Source organism: Lissotriton helveticus, chromosome 6 (genome assembly GCF_964261635.1).
Source record: "Lissotriton helveticus chromosome 6, aLisHel1.1, whole genome shotgun sequence".
NCBI classification, from domain to species: Eukaryota; Metazoa; Chordata; class Amphibia; order Caudata; family Salamandridae; genus Lissotriton; species Lissotriton helveticus.
The window spans coordinates 1,197,343,802-1,197,368,529 of NC_136067.1; the positions used below are offsets into that span (position 1 = coordinate 1,197,343,802).

General features: G+C 45.4%; 1 protein-coding gene across 7 annotated transcripts in view; it reads left to right on the forward strand.

Moving 5' to 3' along the window:
• Positions 1-3,637: 3,637 nt before the first annotated feature.
• The window catches only part of LAMA2 (laminin subunit alpha 2), a 3,430,794-nt gene continuing 3,409,703 nt past the window's right edge, over positions 3,638-24,728 (forward strand). For 5 of the 7 annotated variants that reach the window (XM_078648915.1, XM_078648917.1, XM_078648918.1 and 2 more), the window contains exon 1: positions 3,656-3,808. In XM_078648915.1, coding sequence (XP_078505041.1) covers positions 3,724-3,808 — 85 coding nt within the window. In that variant the 5' untranslated portion in view covers positions 3,656-3,723. Of the gene's footprint in view, positions 3,809-24,728 lie in introns of all 7 variants that reach the window. The other 2 variants (XM_078648920.1, XM_078648921.1) reach the window with 1 other exon arrangement.

Consider the following 24,728-nt stretch of genomic DNA (forward strand, 5'->3'; position numbering starts at 1 on the left):
TGGGCTCACTGTTAAGGAAGGGGACGGGGAGACAGGACGAGGAGGTAATGCCCGGTTATTCACCGGTAATATTCATTACTCCGAGTCCTGGTCTCCCCGTCCCATTCCTGAGCCCTTCTCTCCCTCCCTGTGTCGCATTTGTTTTTTTGGGGTGATTGTTTCATTTTCTGGGTTGTTTTCTTTGGTATTCTCAGGAAGTTTCTCTACTGCACTTCCCCCTTTATTGTCACGTGTTGCTGATGCCATGTTGGGGGAAGTGCAAAAGCTCATCTAGGTAATAGGTTTCTGTAGAGCAGACTAGTTGCTCACAGTTAAGGAATGGGATGGGGAGACCAGGACTCGGAGTAATGAATATTACCGGTGAGTAACCGGGAATTACTTAATGATAATGCCAGTATTCTTAGTCCTACTCCCTCGCCTTCCCTATAGGACCCTTCCGGCCTCCAGGGTGCGATCCAACTGAGTTCTATGCTCGGCTTGTTTACGTACAGGAGGTAGTGGGCGGTGTTTATATAGGCTGGAGTGGGTCTGGGGGGAGGCGGAGGGCCTCACACGTTAGGAAGATAGGCGAGGGAGTAGGACTAGAAGTAATCAGCGGCGGTGCGTCCATTGGGGCGTTCGGGCGTTGCCCCGCCAACCAATGCGCACCGCCATCTGAAACTTCACCGGCCGCACCAGATGTAGCTTCTAGGGGAGAAAGGGGATGGGGCTGTACTTGATCGGGTTGTGAGCGTGCGTGCTCACGCTGCTCAGCAGTGCTACTGGCGCGCATGTTTGCTTTGGGCTGGTCATTTTTCTGACCAGCCCGAACATGCGCAGTAGCCTCCCCCTTGGGAGACCGAGGGTTGCCTCATGCCGCAGCCTCCGGTCTCCGAATGGGGCAGGGAGTTACGCTGCTCCACAGCCAATCCTGGCGCTGATAAGCAACGGAGACCGCTTTTTTGCGGTTCCCAAGGGGATTGCAGAGGACACTGATTTAGAATGAAAGGTGGTCTTTTGGACAAATAAAATGACACATTTGACACCATTCTGACAGCGTAGTTGACCCGAGTATAAATATCTAGGAGGACTGGTGAAAATTGTTATGATACAACAGCACCAGCATTGGGGTCACTCTCGAGCAAACCACCAAATCCCGTGTAAGTAAGAATTCCAACAATCTTTATCACAAACCAGACTCACCCGTCACCCGCCTATGTGCAGACTCCTGTTATCAAAATAACAAGATGTTGCATGTGCACACTTTTGGAAGTGAACAGACCGTCACGCATATCCTTTATTTCACACTTTAACCTTTTCTTTGTGGCTAAGTAAAACCATCTAATGTTCTGCTGCTTTGTATTGTGTTTTGCAGCAGTGTTCTTTGGTATCACATTTCTTCGTTTCTGTACGACTCTTGCTTGGTGCTTTGTTATTGTGGCCCATGAGTGGTGGACCCTAGGTGTATGATTGTTGCAGGTTACACAAGTTTGGAGAGTCTTTCCCCCAGTGGTGTGCTTTTGCGCTGCTGATGCTGGTTCTCCCTCTCTTCATTGCGCATGCGACACTACCCCTTATCACGTAGGTTGGCACCAGGGGGATGCTTCCGGACTGAGCACTGCCTGTCAGCTCCTCGCCGAGGGGCCTGGAGATGTTGAACTGCAGTGCCTTTCTGTTTCTGTGTGCGGTACGGCAGGTTGCAGAGCAAGATTGTGGCGTCCCCTGGGCGACGCTGCACCTGTGGATGTGGTGCCCAGAAAATGTATTGATGTCTGGTCTACCCTGCGTGGCCGAGCTTCTTGCGTTCTCTGCTTGGCAAGTGCAGGGGCAAGAAGTGGGGGACCCCGTGGGCAGTGTGGCACCTGCAGAAGTGATGTCCATTTGTATTTGTGCAGTGGATGGGTGGATGCATGAATGAATGATGGATGCAGGATGGGTGGATGGATGGGTGGATGGATGAATGATGGATGCAGGATGGGTGCAGGATGGATGGATGGGTGGATGGATGGATGGGTGGGTGGATGCATGAATGGATGCAGGTTGGATGATGGGTGGGTGGATGGATGGGTGGATGCATGAATGATGGATGCAGGATGGATGGGTGGATGGATGGGTGCATGAATGAATGATGGATGCAGGATGGGTGGATGGATGGGTGGATGCATGAATGAATGATGGATGCAGGGTGGATGGATGGGTGGATGCATTGATGGATGGGTGGATGCATGAATGAATGATGGATGCAGAATTGATAGATGGGTGGGTGGATGAATGAATGATGGATGCAGGATGGATGCAGGATGGATGGGTGGGTGGATGCATGAATGAATGATGGATGCAGGATGGGTGGATGCATCAATGATGGATGCAGGATGGGTGCAGGATGGATGGGTGGATGGATGGGTGGATGGATGGATGGATGGGTGGATGCATGAATGAATGCAGGATGGATGATGGGTGGATGGATGGGTGGGTGGATGGGTGGGTGGATGGGTGGATGGATGGATGGGTGGATGGGTGGATGGATGGGTGGATGATGGATGGGTGGATGGATGGGTGGGTGGGTGCATGAATGATGGATGCAGGATGGATGGGTGGGTGGATGGATGGGTGGATGGATGCATGAATGAATGATGGATGCATGGGATGGATCTCACACACCCAACGCCACTCACACGCCCAACCGCGCAACACCACTCACACGCGCAACGCGTGGATGCATGAATGAATGATGGATGATGGATGATGGATGGATGGGTGGATGCATGAATGAATGATGGATGCAGACGCACCCAACGTGACTCACACGCGCAACGCCTCTCACACACCCAACGCCACTCACACGCCCAACGCCACTCACACGCGCAACACCACTCACACGCGCAACGCGTGGATGCATGAATGAATGATGGATGATGGATGATGGATGGATGGGTGGATGCATGAATGAATGATGGATGCAGAATTGATGGATGGGTGGATGCATGAACGAATGATGGATGCAGGATGGATGGGTGGGTGGATGCATGAATGAATGATGGATGCAGGATGGATGCAGAATGGATGGGTGGATGGATGGGTGGATGCATGAATGAATGATGTATGGATGTAGGGTGGGTGGGTGGGTGGGTGGGTGGGTGGATGGATGGGTGGATGCATGAATGATGTATGGATGGATGCAAGGTGGTTCGGGCTTGCTCGCTGCAATATGCAAATTAGTTTCCGCCTCACCACTTTCAAATGTCACCAGCCGCCCCTGGAAGTAATATCATTATTAGTAAGTAATGGACGCATTTCCAGCCTACAGCAGACCATTATATTAAAGTCCCAGTGATAAAGAACCATTTGCCATTGGCTAAGGTGGTAAAATACTTCTACTCCTAAACTCTTGGTCCAAAATTTTGATTTAGACCTCTAAGAAATTAGCAGTTCCACTGCTCCCTTTATGTGATGTCGACCCTTGTTTTAAAGCAACAGATAGCATGCACAGCTTAAATGTTCAAAAGTCATCTGTTACGGCATAAAAATGTCCTAGAAGAATTAAGTGGAAGGGTGCATGTCTCTCTGTCCCGTTGGTTGCGTGGACCAAGGAGAGAAGGGGGAGTGTCTTCTGAAACAGTAAGTTTAGCTCCCGACTGGGCTTGTGTGAGACACTCCGAGACCGCTCACAGAGGGCTGCAGTGTTCGAGGGAGGGCGCAGAGCAGGCTTTCGACCTGCCGTCCTTCTCTTCTCCAACTTCCAACATGGAAAAGGAAAGTTTTCTTCTGCTTCTCCTCATCTTAATGACGAGCCAAAGCTGCCATGCCCAGCTTCAGCAACAGCAGCGAGGTACTGTGGAGGGTGATGATTATTTTCATGTTTCTTATTTTCGTGTCAGTGTTCTGCCTTATGTTTCTGCGTGACAGGGCTGGTTGCAGTACAGAAGTTACAACGTGACAGCCGAACGAACCTAGCTTCGCAGCGACAGATTTTTTTTTAAGTTGCTACGGGGTGTCTTTTTTCTGCCTCTGCGTGACAGTCTGTAAGAATAATGAGCGATGGTGTGCTGACTGTTTAGCATTGCGTGGTGTACTTTTTGCCGGGTTTATTTATTTATGCATTTGTATATAGCGCGGACTTTAACCAGAGGTGTCAGAGCGCTTTACAATAGAGCGAAGTTATAACCAGCTGTGTAGCAAGGCTACAGTCTCACATTTTTATATATAGTCCGGTCGGGAGGGAAAGTCTTGACAAAAGTGATGGACGCAACAATAGTTGTGATTGCCCATTGGCTTGTTCCACCTGTGGTTAACGTGGACGCCAGAGGGGGAAAAAGTGCGAATGACGTGTGTTCAGAATCCTGCGTGTACTGCCGCATCCTCAATCTGTCTCTTGTTTGTGGGAGCAGATGGCGGGAGAAGGGTTCTAAAAGCAGAACTATAAACAAGACATCCAAGACCCACACAGAACATTGCACGCACATGCGCGGAAGAAGCGGGCACATCTGCCTGCGCGTCGGGCCAATTAATACAATATCCATGGCCTTTTCCAAATCGTATGGCACGTTCCCAAGGAGAGGAACATTTCAGTTGGCTTGGAAAGACTGGAATTGTATTTGCATTCCGACAGCATATCTGAAATGTCACACATCTGCTCTCAAGGCATGGGAAATGATCGCGGATCGAGACTAGAAAATGCACAAGTGAAACTGCTTTGCTTTATTCGTAAAAGGCTTTGAGAGTTTATGGCAACTATTTGCTCTAACTTCAACTCAGATTTCGGGTGTAGTTGCATGATGTTTCTTGGATCATTTCGATTCACTAATTTAATTTTCTCCTTGACTGCTAAATAATACATATGTTTTCAGTTAAATAGACTCGGGTTTTGAAAGTGGGAACTGATGAGTTCACTCTCGCATATATGAAAAGTTATAGATTCGTTAGAGTTTGGGCCATGGTACCATAACAACTGACGTGTTGATGTGAGCTACTATGAGCCGATTACGTGAGATTGTTGTTTTCTAGATCGTCGTATGAATGTTTAAACCATTACAACGCCTAGAAGCAGTTCCGTTTTAAGTAAGTACGGAAAAACTCTGCAATATAGTGTAATGTCGCAGTCCACCATAACAAAACACATGATGGCATGTTAGCATGATCCGACATACCATAGCATCGCATGACACGACTTAGCAGGGCACACCAAGCCACCACCACAAAACACAGGAACACATGACATAGAAAAATAACACTGAGTATCATAACTTCAAACATTACAACAATAGTTAAAGTGACATAACAAAGCACAACATACCAGTACCACATAACACAGAACAGCATAACATGTGCTGGCACGACACAATAACACATCATCAAGCAATACGAGGATAATATTGCAGAAAATAACCGAACGTGGATCGACAATTTAATGCAATGCCTCTACGACGCAAAACACAAACCGTGCCTAATCTTGTCTTTTGTGGCAATAATACAGCCAAAGTGAAGGCCTTCGAACTGAAAAAGGTGCCGGGGGAGATGGGTATGGGACGGCATTAGACACAGGGGAACCTTCGGGAAGGATTAAACTCTCCTTAATTCAATAGTAGGGCTATCGGTGTTAAGCAGAAGGCAAAAAAAAGCGCTTAGTGAACATCCACGGTTTCTTCCAGAATTACCAGGTTGTAAATGACATTTCCATAATAATTGCAATTTAGCGAGTGATTTAATTTTACCCTGTTTGTTTTCTTACATGGGGGCACACTGTATCACATTACCTAGCGTCTCATGCATCCCTGCTAAATAAAAATGTGGTAAAGTGATACACAAAGCGCGACGTAGCCCTCGGATTGAAATAACCGCAATGGGAGCGTGCTGTCGCCTGACCTTGGCCTATCGGTGCAAAACTGGCTACCGAGCAGCTATACCGTGAGCGCCGTCCTTTTGTCCTCCCGTGTTCAGCAAAAGGAATGTGACTTCCATGTTTTGTTTGAGGCAGTCATCTTCAAGACAGCCGCTCGGACAGCTGGCTCATTCATGCTAATTTTAGAGCGGTGGCACATGGAGGACAGGTGGCTGCGTTCCTTCAGCAGGAATGCTGATTTGCGAAGAAGGCTTGTTCTCACCTTTGTCTCACATAATCATTAGCGTTTGTATCAGTGGAATATAGCAGAAAAGCCTCCGCACAAGGTGGTGCTACACATGAAATTCAATATTAAACACTGGGAAAATGGCTTTCTATATTGAAAAAAGCTGTGTAATGCCTTCAAACACTTTCACGCTGAATCGTAGTCACAATTGGCACATTTGTGAACGATACTCTGTGAACTATGCAGGTAGGCAAACAAAATTATGAGCATCTATGTTTCACTAATGGCCACTGTCAGAAACTCACGCTGTCTTCACAATCCACCAATAGAAACAACTACCCTCCTCCAACCTTTGAATTCAGAATCTGTTGGTACATCTCAAATGAATATATATGTGTGTGTGTGTGTGTGTGTGTGCGTGTATGTGTGTGTGTGTGTGTGTGTGTGTGTATATATATATATATATATATATATACATACATATATACTGCCGTTAGTCAGTAGGTAGCTATAGTTAGGACCAAGGTTTCCATAGGAAAAGTTTTTTTTGTTTTGCAAATAACTTTGCCACCACTTGACTAATCTTCACAAAATGCTAAAAAAATAAACTTCCCCTTTTTGGTTCAGCTGCTTTGTTTAAAGTTTCATGGTGATCCGCCAAGTGGGGGCTGAGAAAAAAAGGGGGTCTCAAAATATGTTATCCCCATAATCATACAGGAGCGATATATTTTCACTGAAAAAACCATAGGTTTCAGGGACGTTATAGTTAGTTGGAGATTTCACTCGTACAAAACTATAGAAATTCGGCCGTTATAGTTAGTAAACCTAACTATAACTGGTGCCCCCGCAATGCACTGCTGATGATGTCACATATTACATCACTCATGACATGATCAGTGACATCACTGATGACATCTCAAATGACTTCTCTGATGACATCACTGATGACATCATCCAGTGAATGTGTGTTTCCGTAAAGTATAAAAATATGTTTTATATGTATATATGCCAAGGTGTATTGTAGTATGAGTGGGTTTATGAGTGTCTGAATGGATGATTTAGTAGGTGTGTGACCTACTGTATAAGTGAGTGATTAACTGTGTCTTACTGACTGCATGGGCTAGAGAGTAAACTGTGTGACTTTCTTTATTAGTCTGTTAGCTGGTGTATAAGCAGCTGCATGGCTTGGTGAGTAGCCACATGAGTGTCTATATGGGTTATGTATTGGTTGTCTGAGTATCTGTATGGGTGCCTGAGTGTCTTTGTGGGTGGGGGTGTGTGACTGTGCATAGATATGTGAGTGGCTGTTTCACTGGGCGTATAGGTTCAATAATGCATATGGAAACAGCTGTATGGGTGGGTGTGTGTTTGTATGGGTGTGTTGGTGAGTGAATGGATGTCTCAGTGGTGTATGTGTGAGTAACTGCATACGTTTTAAAGCAGTATATGTGAGTGCTGGAGAATATAAATAACTATATGTGAGAGTGAGTGATTGCAAGAGTATCTGTATGGATGAGTGTGTGTTTCTATGAGTGATTGTTTAAGAGAGTACGTTTGTGTTAGTATCTGTATAAATAAGTGCAGTGGTGTGTGTATGACTGTAGAGGCAAGTAAATGGGTGTGTGATAGTTTTTTTGCATGACTGACCAGGTGTATGAGTAACTCTTTGGGTGAGGGGCAGTGTATGAGTGTCTATATGGGTGTATGAGTGGATATATTAGTGGTTGTGTAGATGAATGACTGTGTGTATGAGGGATTGTATGGGTTAGTGGGTGGATGTGTGTGTAGACGTATGAATCACTGAGCAGGTATGTACTAACTGCTATTGGTGTGTCTATGGTTTCGATATTGGTGGTCTGTATTTTAGAGTGGGTGTATGAAAGGTTTTATTAGGGTATGTGTCACAACACAGGCCAGGTGACCACTCACCTTGTCAGCCGGATACAGCAGGAGCGATGGATGATGCTTGATTACCCTTTCCTCATGTGTGGAACCACCTGCGAATTGCTCCACAGGCAACTCCACCCCCGGGGAAAGGGAAAAAAAGGATAAAGAAACAATAAAGGTGCAGCTCCAAAACCATCAATGGAGTACTGTACAGGAGCTGAAGACCTCCCTCCTACACTAGCCCCATGTTCCCTGCAAGTGAGACAAAACACAACAAGCATAAGACACCTCCCATACATCTACCATAGAGATATATATCTGCCGTATGTGTATGCACTTACTGCTAAGGCTGCTGCATGTGTCCTGATGAAAGTCAATCACAAAAAACAAAAATAAAGCAATCAAAACAAAACATGGCTTCTATGGAGTTTCTACGATTAACGGGCTATAATCCATGCAATTTCAGGTCTATTCTTCAATAGGGCTAAGGGTAAAGTACTTAGCTTAGGGCAGGCAGTCTTGTTATTTGTGTTGTGCTGCAACGAAACGCGCTTCAGCGTGGCTGAATCAAAGAAAGTTCTGCTGGAAAAGCGCAGATCCCAGCGTGACTCAGAACAGCACTGCAGCACAAGAAAATGAAGGCAGCTGAACGCGTCTCTCTCACCGTCCTCCTCAACGGACAAACAGCGGCCAAGGCGGAGAGGAGATGGATTAACGTGGAACTTCAGACAGGAGCTTGGTAGTTAAGCTCAAAACCCTTCCATAGTTAACGGCAGGAAATTAGGTGACAAGCACTGAGTCGAGTGTGAGAGGGGAATAAATAGACAGAGAGGCAGGACAAACAGGCTATACAATAGGCTTTATGGGAGACAAAGTTCCAGAACATGCCACTGCAATTAACCTCTCATTCAAACAACGGTGCTTGCTACTGTGATTTTCCAGCCAACCTACACCCATACGTGACAGTATGAGGAGGTGCATCAGATGATCACGTGGATGATATCATCAGTGATGTCATTTGAGATGTTGTCAGTGATGTCACTGAGCATGTCATGAGTGATGTAATATGTGACGTCATCAGCAGTGCATTGCGGGGCGCAAGTTATAGTTAGGTCTACTAACTATAACGGCTGAATTTCTATGGTTTTGTACGAGTGAAATCTCCAACTAATTATAACGTCCCTGAAACCTATGTTTTTTTCAGTGATTTCCTAAGCTTTTTTAAATGCTAATTTTCAACTATAACGTCTCTGAAACCTATGGTTTTTTCAGTGAATTTCAAAGGTTTTTTAAATGTTAATTTCTAACTATAACATCCCTGAAACCTATGTTTTTTTCAGTGAATTTCTAAGGTGTTTTTAAATGCTCATTTCTAACTATGCCTACAAAGGTAGGACATCTGAAGAAAGAGAAAGAAAAGCGCAGAAAGAAGCAAGACAAATGCAGAAAGAGGCAACAGAAGTCCAGAAAGAAAAAGAAAAGTGCAAGAAGAAGATATGTGCAGAAAGAACCAACAGAGGAGCAGAAAGTCCTCCTGTGCCCCCAACTTTTTGTTGATGGGTACTGGTGCCAATTGACTCTGACTAACCAGGCCTAGAGCCAGTGCTATGCTAAAAGACAATTAATATACAGTGAAAACACCTGCATACATTTGGGAACACTATGCGTTGGGGTACCCCTGAGATTAGCATGACCTCCTCTGTATTTGCCATGAGTTAATGCCTGGGTCATTGCATGAGTACATGAGTAGTGACTGGATGATTAGAGTACTACAAGGAGAGTGCATGGTGATTCTTTAAGTTCTTGGGTTTTGGCACAGTGATCGGATAAGCACATAGGATTGGCTGGGTGATTGAAGGACTGCATTGGTAGTATCAGGGAGATACTGGACTGCATAGGTAGTCCTCAAGGTATTGTAGCAGTGCATGTGTTTGTGACTGGGTCATTGAATGAGTACATGGGTACTGAGTGGATAATTATAGTACTGCAAGGATAGTGTGTGGTGAATTTATAAGTGCTTGGGTATTAGAGTAGTATTTGGATTAGTGCATGGTATTGGCTGGGTGACTGGAGGACTGCACGGGGAGTGAAAGGGTAATTGCTGTACTGCATGGGTACTTCCGAGGTAATTGCAGGAGCGAATTAGAAGTGTGTAGGTGGTTAGAGAACTGCACGGAAAGTGCATAGGGATCGCAGCAGTGCATGTGTTGGTGCCTGGATCATTGCATGGCTACATGGGTAGTGACTGGATGATCAGAGTACTGCGAGGAGAGTGCATGGTGAATTTATAAGTGTTTGGGTTTTGGCGCAGTGATTGGATAAGGACATAGGACTGGCTAGGTGATTGGAGGACTGCATAGGTAGTACCAGGGAGATTATTGGACTGCATAGGTAGTCCTCAATGGATTGCAGCAGTGCATTTGTTAGTGACTGAGTCATTGCATGAGTACATGAGTAGTGACTGGATGATTAGAGTGCTGCAAGGACAGTGCATGGTGATTTTATAACTGCTTGGGTTTTGGCTGAGTGATTGGTGCTTTAGGCAGCGCTGTAATTAATGCTCCATATATAATGTTATCAGCCCCGGGAGACCTCCCTGAACTGTGTAGTTTGCTAGGTCTGCTTCCCCTGACATTTGGTAGATGTGTTTGCTAAGTACGTTTTTGATTGCCACGTAGCTTAGGCCCTCTCTTCTTATATATTTTTGTGTAACGCTCAGGAAACCACCTTTGCTCTATGACCTTATCTTGCTCCCATCAACACAGGTCATTTAGCTGCATCACACACAAATACCCAACAGAACATATAAGGCCCTGTGCAGGTCAGGGGAAGTGACCTGCAGTATCGTTTATATAAATCTGGACTTGTAAGAAAAGGGCAGAAACGAGATCTGACTATTTATTGGCACTACAGCCAATTTTTATGCAAAAACACACAAGAAATAGTACACTTCTGCATAGCTATTCACCATTAATTGGTACATTTTCTTGTCCCATACTAAAAGCTTTTATCAGTTTATTTCTGTGTTCCTTTAGTATTAAATTAAATAGGTAAAAATCAATCAGCAGTACTTTTACGATCTTCAAATCTGCCCACATTATATATTTAATCTTATTTTTACTGGCGTATCATAGTCTTGCTTTTGCAGTTATGGGTTCTGTAAAAAAAGTTAAGAAATATAAATATCGCATTTTGAACTATTTCTATTAAATATATATGGGTTGCCTTAAAAAACAGTGGTGTAGGTAACTTGGGCGCTAATGCAAGCAAAGAAAACAGGCTGCATACCAGTTTGTTTGTTAGTAAAACAATTATAATTGGTGTGAAGTGGGCCCCAAAAACAGGCTCCGATTGGGAACTCAGGCATTCCGCCCAATGCCTGAGGCCAGATGTAGGCCGTTTTTTTCCTCCTGCATTTCCAATGTTCAGGCAGTGGCATAGCAAGGGGGGAAGTCTGCCCCGGTGGCACTAGTTTTAGGGGTGGCAGACTCCCCTGCAATTACCTGCGGGTGGCAAACGCAGGAATCGCCAGCCATTCGCTCTTATATGCAGTTGCCGCAGGGACCGTCACGGGCGGCCAATGGGCTAGCTACGCCATTGTGTTCAGGGCGGCTCATGGTGCTCCTCCGATCTTCAAAGGCTGCAGCCGACCCTCCCTAACCTATCAGGGAGCCCATTGTCACATACTGAATTACAATGGCCACTCCTGACCTGCCACAGCAAGCCCCTGGTGTGCCTCCTTTGACTCATCCTTAGGGCATGATAGGGAGGAATCACCACCAGAGATGCTGCTTCTGAGCAGCAGAGTCCATGCCCCCCTCCCGAGGACAAGTGGTTGGCATTGATTTTGTCCTCCCAGTGGATGGCGACACCTCAATCCTCTGCGGCCAGGAGAGGTATCATTTCAACTCCACCTCAGCAAATCCAGAAATAAAAGAGAAGGCACACCAATGCCTGACCTGTTGTTGCAGTTTTGCCACTTAATGGAGAGGCTTCCTCCCTCAGTCTCTGCCATCAGCAACATATTTGCTATGCCTCACAGCAGGGGCGGCTCTAGGCTCATGGTGGCCCTGGGCAGGGAGCGTAGGTAGGGGGCCCCGGAAGATGGGGTCCGGGCGGGGTGGAGCGCGGAGGCCAATGAAGAGGGGGGGTCAGGGTGTTTGGAGGTGGAACAGATGCCAAATCCCTGCCAGGGGCTGCCACAGATATATATTGGCGTGGTGGCCCCTGGGGTTTGGTGGCCCTGTGCAGGTGCACAGCTTGCACATGCCTAAGGCCGCCCCTGCTCACAGATACGGGAGGCCAGCCCTTTGATTCCCTTTGTCAAACAAGGGTCCAACAGAAAGTATTTAAGATTTGCCAGAGATCAGATCTTCCATCACGTGTCCCCCTTTCCGAAAAAACATGCAACATAAAGCCCCTTTCACAAAACAAGTGACATTGAAGTGACAATAACTAAGGCCTGTAGTTTAATACTTATGGCATCACAGTGAGTAATGTGCTGTCTGCTGAGATATTTTTGCATGTTGAACAGGTTTCGTTCTGGTCAGGTCCTTCTCAACTATTCTTTCCAAGGTCAAAAAATGGAGCATTGAATTAATGACACCTGTTACAGTTACTGTGCAACGGAATACCAGAAAATGATGTGGAATTCACTTTCTAACAACTTAAATTGCAAGCACCTTTCCTCTGTTTATTCCCTGTTTCTGCAATGCTCTGCCATTGACTCTATTACACCAGTGTCTGCAACTCATTTCATTCTTCCACACCAAACACATCACCGTCCTTTTATCACATATTCAACACAATGTGCTGAATGTTGCATTTGGTTGCCAGTGGCAAACACCAGCACTCATTTTTGGGAGCTAATGCTTACTTTTCAGAAATAGGTTTTGCCCAGAGAAAATGAGAGAATGATAGAACAGAAAAAAAGAAGGAAGAACAAAATGAAAAGTAAACAGTGACAAAGGTATAAACTAGAAATGAAAAGGAGTTGGAAGAGTGAAACAATGATACAGGAAGTATAGCGTGGTGGAATGAAGAGGACAACACTAGGGTGTATTGCTATTTAGCAGCACTGCATTCAGAAACGCTGATCAAGAGCTCCTAAAAGACCATTAGCATTCCTGCATGTACTCTCTCTAAATAATTCATGGTGAGAGTCTACCTTACCCAGTAGTGTATCGTGTATGGCATGTCACCACTTGATGTTTGGTTGGGACACAATGTGCCAACATAAAATACATGTTGGAGGCTGCACAAAAAGGTTGCAACCTTGCAGGTTACCCTTCTTTGAGAACACCGCCATCTGCATGCTAGAGCCCCTCTGGTTCTGCTGAAAAGACACTATATATATTTAGTTGGTGAAAATTCACCCCTTCACCCCTTTTGAGTCAATCCTATCCATACCCAGCAACGGTACTTCCACCAACCATCCCCCTGACCTGTGCTGGGCATCACCTAACAACCAGAATGCCTTAGCAGGGGGTGTCTCAGTGCCACTCAGTTCTTGTCCACTCATGCTCAAAGCACCTAATTATCCAGGCCTCTAAGAACCGATAGTAGAGTGCGATAGTAGAGTGTGTTAGTGTTTATTTTTATTTTTTAATTTACTTTTTTTTTTAAAAATAAAAAATAAAGAGTGCGTTAGTGTAAATGCAAGATTGATATATTGTAGCACCCCGACTGGCACATCTGTCCCATTGATACACCTTAATAAGAAACGCACAGCAATCCCAAAGTTCCTGAGGCCTGCTGAGGGCAGAGGCACCTTCTTCTTTGAAAGGTACATTTATTGAGTTTGGAAGTTATTGGGTTGGCAATATTAAGAGCTAAGCAAGTTACTTTTATCAGGTATTTGTTCCTCTAACGCACAGATATAAGAAACATATACGTACCTCCCTATCTGTTCATTCGTTTTTGAAGAATAGTGGCCTTCTGTAGGTGCATATAAGCAATAAGGTCTCATTGTTTCTGTTTGAAGGTTCAGAGAATGGTAGTAGAATGTGAAAAAAAGGTCTAAAATGTATGGATTTCTATCACAGAAAAGTGTAGCGTGAGCTGTGGATCCAAACATATACAAGCTTAAGTTATCATGTGACACACAAAAATATTATTTTGCGTGTTGTTTATTCGTCATTTTCCTGAGTTGACCTCTTCAATTAATTTTTCCAACTCCTGCTTTTCTATTTCATTGTTTAGTAGGTAACAAATATTTTGTGACCCATTCTTTTCTATCTAGTCATAAATCAGAGAGTTTTTTTCAGAGTGAATGAGGTATTGGTTTGAGATAAGAATTTAGGAACCTTGTAAGTATTCTCTCCTCTTAAAATCTCCTCAGGCAGGTCACAATTGCTATGGTGCTATCTCCTCAGGCTATTCTGTATATGGTGGCTTCTGAGGACACGGAGGAGAAGACTTTGCTTTGTGTGCTTACCTTCTGCACTTGCTGGCTGTTGGAAATAACACCCTTTTGTGTGTGGTACTCAGATTTTTACCATAACTGTTTAAGCTGGATATGCACTTTACCCTTGCAAACCAGTGGAAAAGTGCCTGTGATCTTCCTTTCAACATGATGAAATTGGTATACTCCTAATTGGAATATTTAACTTACCTATAATTCTCTAGTAAATGGTACAAAATATGCCCTGTTAACTGTCAATAGTCGACTGTTACACCCTTGTGCCATCCACTACAGTGATAGTGCAAGAAATGGCTTCAGCCTGACTAAAGCAGCTTTTAAACTGAAATTCGACCTGTTAAAATAAAACCTTTTGACAGGTCTAAACCTTCCTTTTAAATACTATAAAGTTGTATTTAAGTAACCCTTACTGCCCATATGGCAGGGTGCATGGTATTTAAAAGTGTGACATGCAGATAACTAACGTTACACATGTCCGTACACTAACAATATTTCAGGGGCTATTTTCACTTTAGCAGTCCTGGTTGTTCCATAAGCAGTAGCGCTACAGAAACACCTACTGCCGACCGCTACTGTCCATAAGAAAACACTAGGATGCAATATTACTAGGGGCAGAACTCGTGGAGTTTACTCTACTTTATTCAGCGTAGTTACAAACAAAATCCACATGATTTCAAGGAGTTCCGCCCACCTTAAGAAGTTCCTGTATTGGTGGCCACATATTAGGAGAGGCAACTCGGGCAGCAGCTGCATGTTTTCCAAGCAGAGGGCAGCTGAGTGGGATCTGTATAAACCACCTCAGATAACATCCCTCTGAACTAAGGGCTTGCTTTAATAAACCTACGCAAACTGACAAGAGGCGAGAGTGCTACAGCAATATATTCCTGACTACTAAACGATTACACAGACTTAAACCATCTCCGATTATTTGCATACCATGCATGCTCATGTTTCCATGTAGCAAAAACCAAACAATTAGGATATCAAGGGGAGGGGTGTTGCAATAGAAGGGCCCAGCAAGAGGGTGGGGCAGTGTGAGGTATCCGTTCAGGATCGTGATACATCGACCTGTGAGCATCCACACAGCATTCGCCTCCGCCGAGATCCGAGGTACGAACAGGATCTCGGCGGAGGCGAATGCTGTGTGGATGCTCACAGGTCGATGTATCACGATCGACCTGCTGGTATTTCAGTGCCCACATACAAGCTCTTGTGGTTCTCACATTTCGTATGGCCGAAAAACATTAGAAACCGAAACAGATTATCCTGATAGATCACAATTTCTTCTTCTCTACGAAGCAGAGCTGAAATACATTCCTATGGCGTCGACATCATCAATATCTTCTAATTCCAATTACTAACATATAAAAAAAGAAGACTTAGCCCAGGCCTTTTACAAATAGACGTATACATTACTTTTGGGGTTATTGCCTTTGGAAAGGCGCTATACGGATTTCCAACTTTGAAGATACTAATTGGAAGGATCATTTCTCAACTCAAAAGCCCTGAAGAAGTCCCATAGGGACGAAACGCGTCGGCTGTTTGGTGCTTACGTTGAAAAATAAAGATTGAAAATACAAGAAAGACATCATCCTCGCTTGTTTTATTAACAAAAAATTGTAATCAAAACAATTCTGTGGTGCACCTTTGCGTATGTTTAAGAGTATTTTAAGATGGTAAAGTTAGATGAAATAAGGAGGATGAGAGTTCAATGAGTGTGAAATAGTACTATAAACAAACAAATGGAGGAGTACCACCCTAAGCCCTGTAGAGATCTCAGTTGAGTGGGAGAGGGGAGAAGAAGAAAAAGAAAAAGAAAAGGGAGTTGTCCTTTTCTAAGAAGACCCCTCACTCACCAACCTAGTTGGTGACATGCTTCATCATCGGGGTCCCACCCGAACAGCCGAGTGCCGTCCGGGTGTGCTGCGACACCTGACTACAGTGGAGCGGGTTTTTTTTGTGTGGAATTGTGAGTGTAAAAAAGTGAGTTAAAAATTGTCCTGGTATAACTCAGTAGAAATTTATTATTCTTGAGCTACTGGACAATAAAATATTAAAAATGTTTATCAGATACATGTATGGATATTATTGATCCATTGTTATCTATAAATAGTGAAAAAAGTACAAAGTGACGGTCTACGTGTTTCAACCTGTAACGGGAAATTGCCAGGTTTTCGTCAGGACCAGAATGTGTGTGACCTGGGTGGTATACACACGCTAAGGTGTACCCTGCCCTCGATCACCAGATACCAACTGTATACTTACAGTTGGCACCCTTTCAACCAGTGTAAGAAAGAGAGAAAAACCTGAAATTATAAAAATACAATGACAAGCAAACCAAATACATGCCTGTAACGTAATGTCAGGACGATAAAGTGCTCCTTGCTCTCCCAGTGTGGTGTCATGCCTCAAAAAAGCGAGATACCATGTGTCTGGCTCCTTAGTTACGAGGCCGTGACAATGTTTCATCATGTGCATATTTGTTTGTGACAAACTCAGTCACTCCGGGAATGCCATGCACTCATTGGTAGTTTAACAGTGGAAAGTAGTGCACAACCAGCAGAGGATTGCCATTATATCCAGTTACAGACATTATGTCAGTTCAATACCGTGTGTATTGTTTATTACACCACTTTCATACCTTACCAAGTGGGAGACTGTGCTCTCAAGTCACAGGTGAGGGCACCAGGAGTCATGCTAGCATGCCAGTCAACAGAACGTACAAAAGACAAACAAAGAAACAGGGGGGGGGGGAACAAAACAAGGATGAAACTTACTGGGATTTCTAGATTAGTGTGCCCCATGGGAGTCGGGATCGTATCGCTAACCCTATTGACAGGATCCAGATATTGAAGAGTACAGTAAGTATCACAACGAGAGAGACTCATGGGTAATGTAGAATTAGTGGTCCATTATTGAAACGGAGCCCACCCGTATTTAAAAATGCGGAGCCCACCCGCAAGACAATAGACCAAAAATGGCGGGGGGGTTCAAGGATAATGAAAATTCGGAGCCCACCCGTATCATAAGTGTGGTGCCAAAATACGTTGTTAGCTAGATTGGTCGTGAAGCTAAACGAAGCGTATGAGGCCACCAGCTTAGGTATCTATTATGAAACCAAATAGTCCGTCGTGCCACCATGGAGTAAGGTGGGCGTCCCGCATTCAAAGTGCGAATGCCCAAGTTTTAGAAGCGAGTTAGGGAAACCCCTGCTCGTGTAGGTGAAGCGAGCATTGTTCGCTCATTTCCATAGTACTCATTGTGCCCGAGTTGAACGACCGCTGCTGCGCCTAGTAAGCGACCTCCGCTCACCGTGGTCACCTTTACCGGTGCCATAGCGCTGCTAAAATGCAGTACAGATCGCTTCCGGGTAGGTGTGGCCACATGGTCACGTGGTTTGCGTGCAGTACGTCATTACAGTCGTCGTCCCGGCAACGGGGTGAACAGAAATCCAGTGTGCCGCGTCTTCGTTGTGAAACGCGTGTGCAATAATACTGAATTGTTAACCTCTAAAAATGTTTAGAGGTTTTCTACTTTTACTAGTGAGGAGAGGAAGGGAAAAAGGCTTAGGATGTGTGTAGAAGATGACGTTTTAGATTTAAAAGTGCTCCCAACCCTCTTCTCTCGAGTCAGAGTGCAGAGCGAGGCTGGCAGAGCAAAAGGGGGCCAGCCAGAAATATTGATGATCAAAAGGCAGGTGTTGTTGGGCTTAGTCTAATGCTGGGATACAGAAGGTGGCTTATTTTGGGTGTACAGTTCCATAGAGCAGTTGGTATCATTGAGTACATAGTATAGGTACTCCATATATTATGTCAAAGGGGCTAAGTGAATGTACCTACAGAGAGTGTAGTGACTAGTAGGCATGAATGATTTAGGCTTGGATTAGTTCTGGAATATCGCTGGTGGCTCATTCTATGTGTACAGTGCCATAGATCTCATCGAGCATTTGGTATAGGGGAATTGTCAGAGAGTTCGTTATATAAGTGCGCCTTGTAGGATATTAGATTTTATCTCGGAAAGACTGAGTTCCAAGGGATATCATCGTTTAATCCCACTTTATGTGTAGATAGTCGGTAAATCGATCTTTGTTCTTTTTCAAACAGACGTTAATGTATTTTGTCCTGTTTTGATTTGTTCAATTATTGTCCATCTGATGTCATTGGTGGTATGATTCTGAGCAAGGAAGTGCTCAGTAAGTTTGGTTGTTGCCTTTTTGCACCTGATGGTGCTTCTGTGTTCACAGATCCTCTGTTTGATCTTTCTGCAGGTCATGCCTACATAGGCCAGATCACATGGACATTTAATTAGGTAGACAACATTAGAGCTGTTGCATTTTGTGTGGACACGTTGGCTCCATACTTTTCCTGGCTCTAGTGATAGTGTCTTTGTATTACATGTTAAGTGACAGACACTGCAGTTTCCGAAAGGAAAATGTGCCACAATACTCGGAAGGCCCCACGTCATGGTGATTGATTGTGTAGTCTCTCCTTTTTGCTCTTTAGGCCGTGTATTCACCAAGGAATCTCTAAGGCTGTGTGATTTTTTAAAGGAGAACAGGGGTTTCTCCCAGTGTAAATTGCCCGTGTTGATAATGGACCAGTGTTTGTTGATCGACCAAGTCATATGGTTAGAGGCTGTGTTATAAGTTGTAACACAAGTCAATGGTATCTCTGATTCTGTCTGTACTTTATCTTCCAGGAGTGCATCCCTTGGGTGATTGCGAGCTATTTTTTGGCATTTATTCAGAATCTTCTTGGGGTAGCCTCTGTTGGTAAGTTTGTTAGTGAGGTCCTTCGCCTGACTCTGATAATCGCTGACTTTGCTGCAATTTCGGGATAGCCTCAGATATTGGCCGTACGGTAAATTTTCCCTGAAGGGTTTCGGATAGAAGCTCTTAATTCTTAGCAGATTGTTTTTGGCACACGGTTTATGGTAAGTTTTTGTTTCCAGGCGGTTGTCTTCCTTGGTTATTGTGACATCCAGGAATATCATTTTGTTTTGGTCAATGGTGTTGGGGAACCTCAGGTTTGGGTCGCAGGTATTGATCCACAGAGTGAAATTTGTCAATGTCTCCATTGGTCCTTGCCAGATGGCAAGGACATCATCGATGTACCTTTTCTAGAAAACAATGTTGGTTGAAAAAGGGTTTTGCTCACTTAGTATAAATCTATTTTCAAAATCGAAAACATACAAACCTGCCACGCTTGGGGCAAAAGTGCTTCCCATAGATGTACCCCCAGTTTGGAGGTACAGTTTGCCCTCAAATTCGAAAAAAATCCTTTTTATTGCAAGTCTTGCACACTCAAGGATGAAGCTCTTCAGTGTTCTATATGTCCAGGTGGTTTCTTCTAGGGCTCTTTTGAGTACTTCTAAAGTGTTGTCTTGTGGGCTTTCAATATCAAAGCTGACCAAGATGGTGTTTTCGTTCACTGTAATGTTTTTGAGAAGTTTTAAAAGACATTTGGTGTCTTGTAGTTAGGTGGTAGTGTTTTGTACAAGTGTTTTGACGAATAAATCACAAAAACGTGACAGGGGCTCAAGAAGGGAATCTATACCCGATACTATTGGTCTCCCTGGAGGGGGGATTTTGCCTTTGTGCATTTTTGGCAGAGTGTAAACGTAGGGGATCTTCCCCTCACGGTTGCACAGAAAGTCAGCTTCTTGTTTCGAGATTTTTCCCATGGTTCCTGCATGGTCAACAAGGGTGCTGATCTCTAGTTTGAGTTCCTCAGTTGGATCAGTGAGTAACCGTCTGTACTTTCTAGTGTCTGATAAACGTCTTTGGCACTCTGTACGGTAGCCGACTTTGTCTAGGACCACAACCACTCCCCTTTTATCCGCTGGTTTTCCAGAGCCAGGTTTTCTTCTCTGCTTATATTCTGGAATGGAGTCCTAGGAGCCAGGTTCTCAATGTCATTAAAGACAGCTTGCTCAAAAGTAGTTATCTCTACTGGGACGCTGTGTGGAGGAGGGTTGAAAGTCGATTTTAATCGTAGTCCAGTTTCGTTGGGATCTACGGTGGATTGTGGTTCCCCTTGTTTTTCAAATAACGCTTTTAATCTTGGTTTCCTAAAGAAGCTTGCTAACTCACAGTGGAGTTGAAATTTGTCCAGGCGTGCTGTGGGGACGAAACCTAGGCCTTTGTTTAAGACTTTCCCTTCAAGGCTTGATAGGGGTCTGGTTGCCAGATTTGTAACTAGGTTCTGTTGTTGCTTGTCCCTGCCTGTGCCTTGCTCCGAGTGTAGCTGCCCACCGGGTCCTCTTCTTCCCAGTGAACTTGATTTGCGCCCTTTCTTCTCCCTCTCCCTCTCCTGCCCCGGCCTAAAAAAGGCGGTCTAAAAGGGGTAGAAGGAAAAGGGGGTTGTGGGAAAGGCAGCTGCCATCCGTACATCGGGTATGTTTGGTGTGGGTTGTAAGGGCCTTGGAATCCAGGTGGTAGATGTGCATTGTATGTGGGCCAGTTGTTAGGTGCTCTATTTCTCCCTCTTTGTCTCTGTCGGCCACTTCCTGCACTGGAGCTGTTGCTTCCTATCGAATTGTTGCTGGAAGTATACAATATATCAGAATCATTTTCAGGTCTGTTAGGTGGTACATAGTCCGGGTCAGAATAGGGATATGTCTTCACAAAGGAGAAACGCTTGAGGTCCTTTTGAAATTTTTGGACCTTTTGTTGGGTAAGATTGTCCCTGTATTCATTGATTTCCTTGTTAAGTTTGTTAAGTATTGTTAGAAACTGGATCTCTGGCTGGCCAAGGCTTGCGCCAGAGTCAGTCAGAGACCACCACTTACACGTCAGGGCAAGGGAGTCACACACCAAGATAACCCCTGCTCACCCTCTAGGTAACGTGACGCGAGCAGCCAGACTAAACTTGGAGGCTATGTAGGTTGAGTGTTTGCGCGCGCACCCAGCAACAACACCCAAGGCCCACCACAAAGGAAACTCCACACAAGGTTATATAAAAATAGCCTTTGTATTGTACCAAAACACATTAGATAACACCACACACTTTACAATGTGCCAACAGGCACGGGCAGAATTTAAGAGGGATTATGTACAGGACAGGGCCACCTGGACCACTGTCAGGTGTATGCACTTTTTAGAGATGATACTTGTAGAAATAATACTTTGTAGGAATAATATTCAGCACATAAAGCATATAATAACTGTAGCACCAAAATAGTACATGTAGCACACAACCAGGAATTCCTGGTAAAGGGTAAACACCTCCTACGCAACCCTAAACACTGTAGGAAAATCACGCAGGGAACTAGGACCTTATCCTCAGGACCTATAGGAGGAAAACACCATCACCTAAGCATGTCACATTTAGCAAAGAGGAGGAAACCTAAAACAATCCTCTAAGCAGGTTGCTTTTAGCAAAGGGGAAGAACATAAACCGATCACCTAAGCAGGTCACTTTTAGCAAAGGGAAGGAAGCATAAAACACATTGCACATGAGGCATCAAAGCACATTCACCTAAGCAAGTCACTTTTAGCAATGGGAAGGAAGCATAAATCAATCACCTAAGCAGGTAAATTTAGCAAAGGGATCACATAAGCAAGTAAATCATAAATTACGACGGGTGCACATGGCACATAAATCACAATGCGCCAGAATTATGTGGCACAACACAAGAACTGTCCCTCAGGCCAACTGGCCTCGCAAGGGTTGAAATGCCCTTAGTCCAAAATGTCAGGGCAGGCTGCGCAGGCAGCAAAGAACACAGACCTAAACATGGCAACTGTCCACTAAGTGCTGGACAGTTGTAAATACTGATGGGCCAACGTTGGAGCCTCGTGGGCTCAAGAACAGTGGTGGGGCGAAACACCGCGTGGGAGCCACGGGGCTCTGACCAACTAACTGCCCCACAAGAACTTCGCTGGGCTCTGACCAAATATAATGTCACTCAAGAGCCTCTCTGGGGCTCTAAAACAAATGTGGGCGATGAGCCTCTCTCAGGGCTCTAAATAAACCAAATGGCGCCTCGAGCCTCTCTGGGCTCGTAAAACACATATAATGGCACTTTAAGAGCTTCTGTGCTCTAAAACAATGAGATGCCCCCAGAGCCTCTCGGAACTCGAAAACAATTATGGACGGGAGCCTCGGGCTCTACACACAAGGCACTGGCTCTCTCCCAATTGGGCCGGTCGTTGGAGTCCCTCACGGGGGACTCAGCAGCAAGGGCAAATGCCCCACGAGCCTCTCAGGGCTCGAACACAACTGGAGGGGAGGGGCGGGCACCGGCAATGTGCCCCGACGCCCTCCTCCCTTCACTCGCTCTCCCGGCCCCACTCACCGGCTTCTCCTGGGTTGGAGGCAGTCTCCTTGGTCTCGGGGCGGCGGCTACTCACGGGCTGCAGGGCTCTCCCTCGTCTCGGAGCTGCGGGGGCGGGACTTCCGGCCGCCTCTCCCGGGCCGCGCAGCGATTGGCCGGCCTGCTAATCACTTCCGGGTCGTCGCAGGCAGCGCGGCGGCCCAGCGGGGACAAAGAAGCAAATGCCGGGTGGGCACCGGCTCGGTGGAAATGATAATCGAGGTGGGCACTCGTAACTTACTAGCGAGCACCGCAGAATTCAGCAAACGTCGGGTGGGCACCGGCTGGGCAACAAAAGCGCTCTCAAGCGCACGGAGTAAAATAAAGCACTTCTGAGCACTAGGGCAACTCCAGCCCGCCTCGGCGCTTGCAGGCAAATAAAGCGCTCCCAGCGCTAGGCAAGTAGAATAAAGCGCTCTTTAGCGCAAGGGGCCAAAAGTAAAGTCTTGAAGTCCTTCAGGTAGGCAGGCGGGCAAGGCTGGGCCCAGAGCCAGCTCACTGGGTCTCCAGGCAGGGAGACAATCCAAGTGGCGGTCCTCCTGGCCCCAGCAACAGCAGCAGCCCCCTCTGGCAGGATCCTGGAACAGAACAGAGAACCAATTGTAAGGGGACACAGCCCCTTTTTATACCACTAAATCCTTTGTCTCAGGGTGCAGGGTGGGGGGAAACCAGTTGCAGCTGGTTTTGGAGCACTCTTGATGGCCCAACCACCCCTGTCATTCACTGGGGAGGCTAGGGTCGTTAGACGCACCACAGGGGCCGGAGCCAGCATTGTGTGGGGAAAGCCCAGCTCCATCAGGAACCAGGTGCAACCCTCCCACACATCACTCATGCTGATCTCTCCACTCACTCCTGGGCAGACCCATCCAGACTTCCTGGAGCCAGGCTTGCCAGCCAGCTCCAGCCAATCACGCTCCAGCACCCTCACTGCACACACACATCAATGTCTAGAAGTGGCACTTCCCCACTAGACACATACAAGCCGCACATACCATTGCGCACCATTCACTCTCACGAGTTCGCACATATCAAACTCGAGCCTGCACTCCCCACGCATCAGGAACTAACATGGACACACACATTCCCCATGCATTCCTATGGGAGGGCAGGCCAGCCATACTACACGCACGCACTTTACCCTGGGACACAGGGAAAAAGTGTGCAGAGACCCAAAAATCACTAACACAGATCACATACTAAAAGCAAAAAGATTAGGGGTGAACCTGCCAGAAGGGCCAAGTCCAACAAGTATTTTCTTATAACCTGTAATGGTTGTTCTTATATGACCTTCTGTCTGTTGAATATTGCCTCTGGCGTAGGGCAGTCTTCATGATTAGCACAATCCAGTTGTGCGTGCAGTGCCACGCAATCTGGGCCCAGTCTTTCCTGAAGATCGGGTCGTCCAGGAAAATGCGTGGGGCATTTGTGACTAGTATGCCCTTAGGTGCCATGTTTTTTAAAAGTATTCCTTCAAGATGGTTCCATTTAGGATTGTTCTTATCCGGTTTCTTTTCATTTCTGAGAGTTTTTCCCAGTCAGTGGTCTGGGAAATGGTTTGTGCAATGCGTGCATCAGCAAACAGAGTTAGGTCACCCATGATAGCGTCCACTTCCTCACTAGAATAGGATAGTTCTCGAGGTAGCTAAAGATACGTTCTGTTCTGGAGCAGAATTCTCGCAGCTATGTGCTGTAATAGAACTCTCGCAGCTGTGCCAAAAGAGTAGGGTGAGTCTTCAGATTATTAGAAAAAACATCCTTCTATGGTATTTCTTCGGTCATTTTAAAAACACAATACAAAATTCATAGCCTATAAATTTTGTATTGTGTTTTTAAAATGAACGAAGTCTGATGAACAAATACCATACAAAGGAATAAAGAAAGGATATTTTTTCAAATAATCTGAAGACTCACTCTATTCTTTTGGGAGATTCTCGCTTGCTTGTTAACCACTAATCATGAAATTGTATTGTATTTCCTGCTATTATATTTTGACTTTTAAGTGTGTGCTGAGCCATCCTGTGCCTTGTGTTTTCGGTTTTCCAAAATTGTGGGAACTAGGA